This window comes from Strix uralensis, chromosome 2 (genome assembly GCF_047716275.1).
Source record: "Strix uralensis isolate ZFMK-TIS-50842 chromosome 2, bStrUra1, whole genome shotgun sequence".
Taxonomy (NCBI): Eukaryota; Metazoa; Chordata; class Aves; order Strigiformes; family Strigidae; genus Strix; species Strix uralensis.
In genome coordinates, this window is record NC_133973.1 from 80,088,209 (window position 1) to 80,100,983 (window position 12,775).

The 12,775-nt window shown below is 38.7% G+C and overlaps 1 protein-coding gene across 7 annotated transcripts in view; it reads left to right on the top strand.

The window, feature by feature from the left end:
* Positions 1-12,775, top strand: part of ABCC4 (ATP binding cassette subfamily C member 4 (PEL blood group)) — a 155,872-nt gene that overhangs the window by 49,399 nt on the left and 93,698 nt on the right. For all 7 annotated transcript variants that reach the window (XR_012627605.1, XR_012627606.1, XR_012627607.1 and 4 more), the window contains exons 14-19: positions 3,052-3,148; positions 4,253-4,468; positions 6,420-6,560; positions 7,936-7,973; positions 8,905-9,005; positions 12,031-12,177. Coding sequence is in view for 4 of the 7 variants with exons in the window: in XM_074859423.1 (XP_074715524.1) it covers positions 3,052-3,148; positions 4,253-4,468; positions 6,420-6,560; positions 7,936-7,973; positions 8,905-9,005; positions 12,031-12,177 (740 nt within the window). In the remaining 3 variants the exon portion in view is untranslated. The remainder of the gene's footprint in view (positions 1-3,051; positions 3,149-4,252; positions 4,469-6,419; positions 6,561-7,935; positions 7,974-8,904; positions 9,006-12,030; positions 12,178-12,775) is intronic.

Genomic DNA, 12,775 nt, shown 5'->3' on the forward strand with positions numbered 1-12,775 from the left:
GTTTTTTTCTTTTTCAGTTCTAAGTCAATACCAAGTTTTCACTAAATTCAGCGAGCTCTCCAAGTTTGTGCCAGCCCTTTTATCACATTCAGTTTTGCTGAGCCTCTCTTTGAACTCTGGCTTCAGTCTTCTGTGGCAGCCAAGGCACCATACAAACATAATGCTCACTGTAAACTGCAGAATGGATATTGTCAAATGGGAGAGAGAATATTAAAAAAAAAAAAAAAAGGTTTTGAACCTAAAACTCAAGTAGTTTGGTATTTTGAAACAGACATTAGGTATATACTTAGTATTTGACTAGTTTTGCAACTTCTGTGCTTGATGATGATACAGTATTTTAAATGGCAAAATTTTCTAGTGAGCTGTCTGAGCAGTGAGTTGTTTAACTCAGTAATAGATCTAAGTATACGCTCTTTGTTGAGATTTTTTCCTCCGTGTGCTTGTGCCAGTGAATTGTGACAACAATTTTTCTACTCACCTGTTATCAACAAACTATTCAGCTAGCTTCTTTCTACCCAGATAGACATGAAATCGAGAATTGTTGGGTTTTTTAAAAATTCTCAATTGAATGACCTGATATATCAGTGGAAATTTATATTTCCACAGAGGTCATTTTTGCCTTCCATCCCAAGATCAAGATCACGCAGGACGCTGTGCTGACAGCTCTGACGGTTCTAATTGGCTTGGTCTGATGCTGTGATAACCCACTTTTTTTTCCCTCTTCTCTTTTTTTTTCACCTCCAAATGCAAACTTGAAGTGCAGTGGTCTTGCCATGACTCAGGATCAAAATTTAAAGGTTTTCAGCCATTGGATTTTCTAGTGGCTAGTTTGTCCCAGTAAGCTATTAGACCTACATCTGGCACACAGAAAATCCAGTGATCAAAGTGGTATATAGGCTGTGGGACTATGTAAGGGAAAGCTAGATCTCTCCATGGTGAACACCTGATATATTCTGTTTTGGCAGCTTTCCTGCCAGGCAGGTAAATATCCTGTAGCCTCTCTGATCTTTGTCTAGTTCTCTGCGTAGGTTTTATTGCAGATTATGTTTTGTTGCATGTTTTCAGCTGGTGCTTTAGTTGTCATGTGGCTTGTTTCAGTGACTGCTCAGAGGGTGGACAGTAACTACACCAGAATAATACTCCCACGAAGAGCTTGGTGTAAAAATAGTTGCAACTGCTCAAATAGTTATGCAGCTGCAAATCCCTTGATTAATTGTTACCTTGGCTACCTAAGAATGACATCATGGATTTATAGGTACTTTTTGAATGCTGCATAGCAAGCATGTAACTTTGTCAGAAAGAATGTTGCTTTTAACTTTACTGCACAGTTTATTTGGAACACTATAATATACTTTCTGCATGTAATTATGCTGACTAGTGCTACTATTCACCATTTTATAGTACTCTACTTTCAACAGTCTTTGTAGGAGTGATGAAATAGATGTTAAAAGCTGTGTAGGGAGTTAATTGGATATACAACATGAATGCATGAAACACAGTAAGCAATATGATGATATTGATATTAAGATAATGTTTTTTTTCTGCCTTACTCCTCTTACTGCTTATTTGCATTTCTGCTTTGAATTTGTACTACTGGATTGCTGTGGTTTTGCTTGTGTTTTTTGGAGACTGGAGAGAGAGAATGGGGGGGGGGGGGGGGGGGTGGTGTTTGTTTTGTGGTGAGTGCTACCCTTCTTTGTCATGTTAGCAAATGGGAATTAGCATGTTAACGAAAATGAGCCAACAGGGGCAGATCTGTGAGGAAAAACGTGCGATGCCAAGGTCCCAGTGCAGTTCAGAAGGTTACTCTTTGAGCAGGCTGCAGCCTGGCCCTTCAGGCTTCATTCCTCATCAGCTGAATACGGATGAGGAGTGCTACTGAAATGTGTGTTCCCACTTCGTTTTGTCTAGAAGCCCAGTTCATGGGCCCCAGTACAGTACAAGCAACAGCAGATTGAGTTGAGACAACTAGGAGCTCTTCAAAAAAAGCACTCCTGATACAAATAGAAAATGCGAATGTATACATCTTCACTGAACACTTCAGTCCTAGACAATATCAGTTTTCCTTGTTTTCTTAAGATAGTGAATAGTTGAGAAAGGGACGTCCTCTCGATGGGTTTGTCTCCCTGATATTGTACTGTGGGGATGAAGGCAATTAAGAGTGTTGGTAGTGTTGGATTACAGTTGTGTCTCTGCTGTCCCTGTTGTACATGAAGAACATGCTTGCAGGCCTCTCTGCTTGTAAACCATTGCTCCACTGCTATATTTTTGTTGGGTTTTTTTGTTGTTTTTGACTCTGGCAACCTTTCAAGGCTCTGCTGAAAAGATACCAGATATCTTTTCTGCTTAAATTGTATGGGATTGAATTGCACTTGCCAACTGGTTCTGGTGTGCCCAGTCCCTTCTTCATTTCTCTCTCCAAATCGCAAACTTCTGGGGAAGCCTCTAGGGTAAGCAGGTAAGGTACTGGAGAGGAAGGTAAGCCCTGCATCCATGGGAAAAGGTCAGAGATGATTGAAGGATCTCGCTCCTCTACCTCAATGCATACCTGGATGTAGCTCAAATCAGTAGTACTGTTTACTTCTCCAGAACTCTCACTGGCTCACTGTTACAGCTGCTCTGAAAGCTCATCTCAGAGAAGTTACTTTTATTTGCTATGTTTTTCCATAATTGTCCACAGTATGTTGCTCTGCTTTCTCTTTCTGTTAGTTTAATTTTTGTTAAATACCTTCTTTGCAATTCAGCTTATGACACGTACATTTGTTAAGAGGATGCTTAAGGCAATTTTAATGAAGTGTCCTTATGATATTTCCTTCTCTTTCACCCCAGACCAGAAATACGAAATTTCTTTTCCCTACCTTGAAAACTTAAAAAGTTAAATTAGGAAAATGTTTGTTAAGTGTGATTTTTTTTTTTTTTTCTAAATCTAATAAGCATGAGCATATTTTTTTATTTTAAACATTGTATAATTGAATAGAAGATGTTTTTCAGAAATAGTCAAAATGTTTTAGGACACTGCATTTTTTAATTAATTTTTCCACCTCTTTGCAGATGTATTTGTCAGGCCTTACATCAGAAGATCTCTGTTTTGGTCACTCACCAATTGCAATATCTCCGTGCTGCAAATCAGATTCTAATTTTAAAAGATGTAAGTTATTTTAGTGTTTATATCTCACGTATTTCTAACTATCCTTTTTAATCTAGGAATGGAAAACAAACAGTTAAATATTCTTATTTTTAGTTTGTAAATATATTTTGTGTCTACTAATGACCATGTATGTTTTTTTAAAGATAATAATTATTAATGAAGTTGATTTTTCTTCTAATACCTTACCTGAAAAATCTGTTTCTGAATTTTGTCATGCATATATATAATATTACATACTGTTTTTTTTCTTACATATGTATAATATATTGTGAGAGAATTACTTAGTTTGAGACTATGTTAATGCTTGGCTTTTATTCTTGTTTCTTACACTTTTGTGTGAATTAAGAACTATGTTGATTTTGCAACCAGTCCCTTTTTTTAAATTAAGGCTGAGAAATGGTCACAGATACCTTTGAGAATGAGCAGGCCTCCAGTGAAACTGGTTCCTTCCAAACTTCATTGTACCGGATATTCACGGGTAGAGGGGAGATGCAAGAACTTCAGCTGGTTTTTGGGATTTTTTTAAGGTTGGATAGTGAAGTACTTCAGATTACTTCTGATGCATCACAAAGTTGCAAAAAAGGACACTAGCAGTCTTTTTCTTCCCATTCAGATCTCTTTAAAAGTTACAGTAGCTTTCTAGAAATTAGTTTGTGATAGAGCTGTAAGAAGTGGGGAAATGGTCTGTGTTGCTCCTTGCAGATCTCTGTGAGGACCAGAAAATTAAGCTAGTATTTATTCCTAGCGTGGTGTAGTATAAAAAGACTGATATTTATGCATGTAGTTCAGTAGCTTGTCCTAAAGCTCCGTGGCTGTCTCCTGCAGCTTCTCCAAGGAGATAATTCTTTGTAACTAGGACTTTTACCATCCCATTTGTATGCTCCTTGGCCTGGTTAGCTGCCAAGAAGAGACTGGTTAGAGGGTGAAGAGCCTGTTTCTGCTCTTCTAAATGAGGAACTGATAGTTAGAGCCTTCAGCTCAGTTACTGCAGTGGGATGAGTGCTCAGCAACTGCAGAACCTCAGAGGCAGCAAGGGTAGATAGGAAAAATTGTCCTTTACAGAAAGTGTATAATGAAGATAATCAAAGCTTATATTAATTGTAGGGTAAAATGGTGGGGAAAGGTACCTATGCAGAGTTCCTGAGATCTGGCATCGACTTTGCTTCCCTTTTGAAAAAAGATGAGGAGGTAGAGCAGCTGTCGGTTCCAGGAACCCCCAACCTGAAGTCTGCCCGGAGCCGAACCTTCTCCGAGTCCTCAGTCTGGTCCCAGGATTCTTCTGTCCACTCACAGAAAGATGGAGCAGTGGAACAACCACCTGTGAGTGCTCAAAGGATACATGTGTCTCAATTCTTGTCTGGCTGGTTTTTAATTTAAACTTCGACAAGGGCTTTCTCTGCTGCATTGAATTTCAGGGTTGGATGGATTGCCTTAGCAGGTGAGAGCTCGCACACAGTGGATCTGCCCAGTGCTGTGCTTGGCTGGCAATCCTGCCACCTGTGCTGCAGAGGGCAGGCATCCCACGCTCTGTGCTGTTCTGTTCAAACCCAGCAGAGTGAGTTTGTTCAGGTTCAACATCAGCTCTGCTGGATGCAGAAAGGATGGCTGTAGCTGTCCAAAGATACCGCACTGTGCTTCCTTCATCTCGTCCTCTGATAGTGGTGCTTTAAAGGGCCAGTACCACTGTATTGGGTGGGTTCTGTCTCTTTGCGCAGTGCTGAGCTCAAATGAATACTTTCCCTGAAATCCTGAGCTCTGGAAAATGCGTGCAGAAGCGGTGGCTTTAGACAAGGTCTACATTTGCATGACTGGTGTTAACATACCCACATGATCTTGAGCTGGCCCTGACAACATAACTTTGGGACACCACTGCATTGCTTTCCCCAGACCCTTCTGTTAGTGGAAACAGAACACATTGTATGGTGCCAGCTTGACTTCCAGATGCCTTGTTATCTCTTGATCTGCACAGTGCAAAAGTAGCCGTAAGGTTTCTCTACCAGAGGTGGCCTTCTGCTGGTGTCCTTGCATTCACACAGAACAATACAGGAGCCCTGTAACACTGCTAGGCTTGTGCTAGCACTGCATCTATGGAACACATGGAACAAATGGAACAAGTAATCCCTGCGTGTCCCTGATGATTGTCACTGTTATGATATGGGTATATATTATTTCTTTTCCTTTTCTATAATGAAAAGCAGTGAGACTAAAAAAATAAAAAAGAATACTACAGACTTTTTCATACCTTTTTGGAGGAATGGTTTTATGCCCAAAAGCAGTAAACTTATCTGATATTATTAATGTCCCAGCGGCAACTGCACTATTAAATCAACAAAAGTGTGCCAAACGTTTTAGCAGCATGTTGGATGGGGGCAGGGGGTGAGGGATGGGGGATAGGGCTGGAGAAACAAAAAACCAAGATAGGCTTCTTTTATGGGTGAGTAGGTGGGATTTCTCCTTTCACATCTGAGTCAGGTCTGTTGATTCCCCTGCTCTTGTACAGCCATGTCTGCTGACAACAAAATCAACTGTTACGTGTCCACTGACCTGGCACTAGTTTTCCTATCACATATACTGTTTAAAAAAAAAAAAAAAATCGGCATTTTGAATAGTTCTTTTACCTTCTTTATGTCTGTCTCATTTCTTTCCTTTTCTGTCTTTCAGTGTCCCCCATCCATTGTTTGCTTAACTTGACTTCTCATTTGTCATTTTACTTCTTTTTCCTGTTAACAGATGCTTATGCTTTGTCAGTACTTACAACGGGATGATTAGAACTTTGTGGGTAATTTGTTATTCTGGGCATATGTTGATTGGTTTTGGTTCATACTTGCAGAATAGTATTTGCTTTAAATACTTTTCTGAAAAGGAAAGGTTACACACACTTGCATTCTGAAAACAGAATCTTTTCCAAGTCAAGGCTTTAGTTTCCAGAGCTGTTATGACTGAAGGTACTATATAAGAAAAAAAAACTGGTTTATCAGTCAGTTAGATGAAATATTTCTGGCTGTAGATGAAGTCATGTTACATTCTGTGAGGAAGTGCAAAATAAAATCCTCACAGTGTCATTTTGCAGAGTAGATTTTTCAGTATTACTGCAGTGAGACTAAATTTTTTTGTCAAAGCTATAGTTTCAATAATTAAAGTTTTTATATGCATAATCGCTTTATCTCCTTATTTAATTGTTTGCTAATTGTGAACCATGACTTTCAAGTGGCTTAGTCAGAATCTGTAACTGCAAGGTTGATGTTTTTTATTCTGTGTTCTTTTTTTTCAGGCTGAAAATGCACTGGCTGCAATGCCAGAGGAGAGTCGCTCCGAGGGAAAAATAAACTTTAAGGTTTACAGAAAATACTTCACTGCAGGAGCAAACTACTTTGTGATTTTTATACTTTTAGTATTCAATATTCTGGCACAGGTAAGTTGTTGGGAGCCACAAATAATATTGAATGTATTTTGGGTTTGCCTTTTTCCTTTCTTTTTCTTGTTAACAAAGTGTATGCTTGTTACTGTGACGTTTCGTCTGAAATGTTTGGGAGCATGGTGTTTTTTAATAATTTTGTCATATATGCAATCAAATTTTTTATATCAGCATGGAATTTTGGTACAGCATTGAGAGGTCTTGCACTGATACTTATTTCAACAGTTTCAATACTTCAATAAAGTAATTATTTTTCTGGCAGCATGGCACGGAAGTTATAAGCCAGTCTAATTTTTGGAGATAGAGAACAAAATCATAAGATGTATAAAGTAGTGTTTAAGAAACCTGAACAGTCAGTCTGTTTTCAGTTGAGGGGAGGGTAAAGAGATTTACTGGGTATGGGAAGACAGAGTCTGACAAGTGTTAAAAGAAAAGCTCATCTGCTGATAAGTGCAGGTTATATGAAGGGCTAGAGGGAGGGTCACTGTTTAGTAGAATAAGAAAGTGAGGAAGAGGATAGGCAAATATTGTGTGTAATGCAGACTATAGCAGGTATGTAAAAGAATTTTTAAACATGGAAAATTATTTTGAAACCCACTGAAAGAAGTGGTGAGCTGAGGAAGCTGTGTGAAGATAGCTTTTGCCTTTTTCTCTGTTTCCTGCAGAGAAAGCTTAAATTCATTTCATGGAAATGATTGGTCTTGGCTGTAAAAAATAGGCTATATATTTACACATGTTACTTCCTTTTTCCTTGTCCTTGAATTGAGTCTATTGGAAAGATAGCTGAGCAAGATCAAATCTCTGCAGTAGACCGCCCAGAACTTCAAATTCACGTGAACAGAGGTGTATTTTGAGATAAATAACCCTGTTACAAATTTGTAGTCACAGAAGGAAGGTGGCAGTAGGAGTTTTTCTCTTCCTATCTTCTCTCATCCTCCTTCAACCCTGTTTCTGGTAATTATCTCCTGTAAACACAAATTTCTGGACTGGTAACATCAGAAAGTTTGTTAATCAAAAAGCATTTTGGAATATCTCTAGTAGCAAATTTAGGAACTGAAAAAATTACTTCTTTAATGTGCAATTAACATACATTAGGAAGAGCTACTATATTTTGTTTGCTTAAGAGTATTGCTTTCCTTTAGTCTGCTATCATGTAAGGTAATTTAAGGTAACTTCTTTCTTTGTAGATGGTTCTTATGCACCTTCTAATGTGCTTTGCAAATTGCTGCTGGTCTTGAAAGACTGGATGGCATACTTTCCTGAATATGTGATGTTTTCCCAGAGAACATGAAAGAATAGCAAGGAAATTTAATTTTACAATGTTTTTTTTCATTTTGTAAGATGATTCTTATATTTGCCTCTTTTGCTCAAGGTGGCATATGTGCTCCAGGACTGGTGGCTTTCTTACTGGTAAGTTGAAGATAGTAACTGGTCAGTCATTTCTGTCTTTTCAGTCAAGTGCTGTTTGCCTAATAGAAATCAGTATTGTATAGGTGGTGGTGGTGGTGGTAAACCTGTTCTAGAAAACTTCAGAATATCATAGAATCATATCATAGAATGGTTTGGGTTGGAAGGGACCTTGAAGATCATCTAGTTCCAACCCCCCTGCCATGGGCAGGGACACCTTCCACTAGACCAGGTTGCTCAAAGCCCCGTCCAACCTGACCTTGAACACTTCTAAGGAAGGGGCATCCACAGTTTCTCTGGATAACCTGTTCCAATGTCTCACCACCCTCACATTAAAGAATTTCTTCCTTATATCTAATATAAATCTACCCTCTTTCACTTTAAAACTGTGAGCCCTTGTCCTATCACTACACTCCCTGATAGAGTCCCTCCCCATCTTTCCTGTCGGCCCCCTTTAAGTACTGGAAGGCCGCTATAAGGTCTCCCCGGAGCCTTCTCTTCTCCAGGCTGAACAACCCCAACTCTCTCAGCCTGTCCTCATGAGGAAGGTGCTCCAGCCCCGTGATCATCTTTGTGGCCCTCCTCTGGACCCACTCAAGCAGGTCTATGTCTCCTTATGTTGGGGGCCCCAGAACTGAGCACAGTACTCCAGGTGGGGTCTCACAGGAGAGGAGTAGAGGAGGAGAATATGCTTGATCTTTTTCTGATCTCCGCTCATTCTGTGTGTGTGTGTGGGGGGGAAATTAAAGTTTATGCTGAAGTGTAGCCTGTGATTGCTTCTACTCATGGTGTGGTTCGTGACAACATCAGTACATGTGATATTTTGAACTAAAGATTTCAACAGAGTTGAATCCAGAAACAGTTAAATGTAGTGCAAATGAGTATTTGCAGCATGTGATTTGATGATCGTTATCTTCTGTATGCATTTCCACAGGGCAAATCATCAAGAAAAGTTGAATGTCACAACAAATGGAAATAATGGAGCAAATGAGACTGAACACCTAGACCTTAATTTTTATTTGGGAATTTACGCAGGTAATTACACATGCGCGTGTATGTGTCTGAAGAACTGTTCTTTATCTGACCTATCATAATAAACAGTTTTGAAAGGTGCAAAGCAATGGCAATGTGGGGAACTGTGATTTCCAGCAGTAACCGAATAATGTTTTAACAGATTAGGAGCCTGAGTCTGTCTTTCTGACTAAATTAAATGGAATAAATAACATTTAAAAATCTAACAGAATAGACAGGGTGAATGCAGACGCTTAATTTGCTTTGCCTGGATTTTGGGAAGTAAACTAGGAATTGAGTATTCAAAAAGTCAGTCACCGTAAGGTTGTGGTTATTGTCTATACTAATAGGTCATTGAGCTAAATCTTCAGTCATTATATGGATGGGCAAGAGGGATTAGAAATGGATCTTCATTCTGTGCTGTTCTAAAACTTGACATGGCTACATTCCTTCTGAGTCCCATAGCAAAAGAACCAGTTTTTAAAAAGCATCCTAGATGGGTATGCAAAGCAGGATGTTAAAAAATCATTTTAATATATTTCAATAGGTAGCCATATGCTTCTATTCAGCCATATGGTTCTATCCAGAAAAGGGCATTGACCCTTGTATTCAGGCATCCAAACATCTTGAAATACTGCTCTGAAAGGTAGTAAAAATTGGCATAGAAAAATCGTGTGTGGAAATATGCTCTCAGACTCTGCTATTTAGCACTTCTTGTGGTGTACAGTTTTCTATGGCATGGTAATGCCTTGACGGAGATTTAAATGATAGGTCAGAGAATACAGGTGGAATACCAGAAGAATATGCATTGAATGTATTCAGAAACATCTCTCATGAGTGAGGGTAGGTGGAGGATTTGGGATTTAGGATAGGTTTGGGATTTTTTTGGGGAATCCACGTGATCTAAGTGCTTGACAGAAAACATTGTGCCTGGCCTGGGAAGCAACAATTTAGGAGCCAGATAAACTTGGCTCTTATTTTCTCTGTGTAATGTCTTATTTCATGAACCGTTCCAGTGGATTGCACAGTATGATTAAATGTGGCAAACTTGGTTTTCTCTGACCATATAACCTAAATCAAGTTATGGAAAATTTTATTCTTTAAGGAAATTTTTTTTTCTAGATAGCAGAACAGCAAAAGTTACCTTTATATTGAAATGTTCAGATAGCTTAGTGAGATATTTGCAATAGTTGAACAGACAGCATTGACTTACCTACACAAAATTGTAAGTGCAGTTGAAAAAGTTATAAAAAGATGGCATATTTCATATGAAGTACATGATAATCTAACAACTTTTTCTGCAACCTCTGAAGCTGTATAAAATAATTTAACATTTTAATTTTGATTCTCAATGTTTGGAAAAAGAAAAAAAATCACCATGGTAGTTCCTTCCTAGTACTTGTTATTTGAGACATGACAGAGATTTAGAGGAGTAAAATTTCTGTTAGTGGGAAACCCCATTGGCTAGAACTGAGGCACCAATTCCACATCTTTTCTGTAAAGTGAGTGTGCAGAGTCCTTGCCTCTCATACTGAGGTGGTAAGCTTGTAAATGGGGAAAGCTAAAACCTTTGGCGTGAGACAGACCGGATGAAGGACTCGAAAGTCTCATTCCTCCCACTTCTCCCTGGCCATTAGGGTCTTTTCAGGTGATTCGTTTGGTGAGGGTCATGCCAGCAGCTTTCAGTAGCTTCCAAGCCTGAGTGAAGTTGTACAGAAATGTGGGGTTCCCAGGGTGTGCTCCCTCTCCTCCCATCACTCCCACAGACTGCTGTTAGGCATGGGCTCTGCCACAGCCTTCTGCTTAGTACCTCTTCTGTTCCCTTTTTACATGACCCACTTTTCTGTCTGGGTATGTGCAGTTACTCTTGGAAAAGTTGTTTTCTTTTACCTGGCCTGGAATACAGCAGTCAGGACAAGTCAAACAAGCTCTTATCCCAGCCACACGCTTTTTTCTTAAAAACAGCACCACATGGAACATGGGCAATAAATTGAGAGCAGACAAATGAAGTAGTGATACCTTTTCTTGCATCCTGGGAGGGTACAGCAGTAAGCAGGATGGAATAACTCATTGACTTAACCACATCGTATTAATTTAAAACCTCACTATTTCCCACTGTTACTATAGCTGTATCTGAATTACGTCCAGTTTTAACCTCTCGTTAGTATAGGCAATGTTTTATGTTGATAGTTAGGGTCTAACCTAAGGGTGTCCTCAAGGTCTGAGCATCTGGGCTTGTGGTGGCTATGCTTAGTTTCTACAGCAGATTACCTGGAGGCCTGGAAGCACCTTCACTGTTCACCTTCATTGACTAGGAATTTGGGCAGCCACATTGAAGATTACACACAGCAAACAGAGCAGCACCAATCTCATTCTTTGTTTCCACCTTTTGCCCTGTAGCACACCTGTCTTGTAAGTGGAGATGTGCCCAGAAGAAAGACAAACAGTCTACAGACTAATTCCCTAGAAGGGCTCTATTTCACATGGCATAAGGGATGCATCTTATACTGTGTTAAAGAAATACACATAATTTAAATGATTTGATGTGGTTTACAAGGGGAAGAATGGCATGAGTGGTTTGGGCTGATTGAGAATAACTCAAGGTTGTCTCTAAATAGCCATGTATATATTACTTGGTTAATACCTGCTGGCAAATGTTGAATCTTCACAGTGACCTCTGCAAGCCACAATTATACACGGCACTGTGAAATGAATTTCTTAGCAAAGCTGTTATGCAGGAGGTTTTAATACAGATTTATTTCATGGGTTAACAGACATTTCCTACATTTCTATAAAGTACCAATTCTTTCAAACTGAAAAAGAGAAATTGTTTAAATTGATGATATGATAGTAACTGAAGCTAGTGACAAATAGAAGATACCTGTTCTGTACTCAGTCTGAGTCCCTAGGCTTACATTTGGATTCCTGCTATATACAGAAGTGAACAAAATTTGGTTTTAGTTCAGTTTTATTTTAAAATTCTTTTCCTTTTGAAAGATCCATATGTGTATGCATGCTCTGTCCATGTTGTTTTTTTTTTTAATTTCAGGTTTAACAGTGGCTACAATACTGTTTGGCATAATAAGAAGTCTTCTGGTGTTTCAAGTTCTTGTTAATTCTGGTCAGACTTTGCACAACAAAATGTTTCAATCCATTTTGAAAGCTCCTGTCTTGTTTTTTGACAGAAATCCTATAGGTAAGTTTAATAGTAAAAAAGCCCTTAACACTTAATGTACCTCATAGATTATGTTAACTATTGTATTTGTGGGCAGTTATGATTTTATAGTATTTTTGCACATTTGTGTGGCTTTTTGCTTCTTTTACTTAAAATCTTTAAGTTTAACAGTGTGGTCTTTTTAAACTCAAAAGTCAGAATTTTGACTTATTGATGGTTGATCTTACTCTCTTCAGATGCAGTCTACAGAAAAATGAATTATCTGTTGCTTTGATGTTGTACATTGACCTGCTACTTGCATTGCTATTCTGATTCAGTACATAGGGGTCTCTTCCATATGCTGCATATATATGCATGCATTTTGTGGGGATGCCTTTCTTGTGCTTTTCTTTGAAAGCTTAACCCCAACAGTCATTTTCCCTTTTTAAAAGTAATTCTAAGCATGTGTGGTAATTCACAGTTTTGAGAAACTGTGTAGCTTACTGTCCTTCCAGAATGCACAAAAGCATAAAGCATACGATTTAAAACTGTAATCCAGACCCTTATGTTCTTAAAAAAAAAAAAAAAAAAAAAAAAAAAAGAAGCTGGAGCAGAGTGAAGAGAGTGGGGAGGTGGGGTA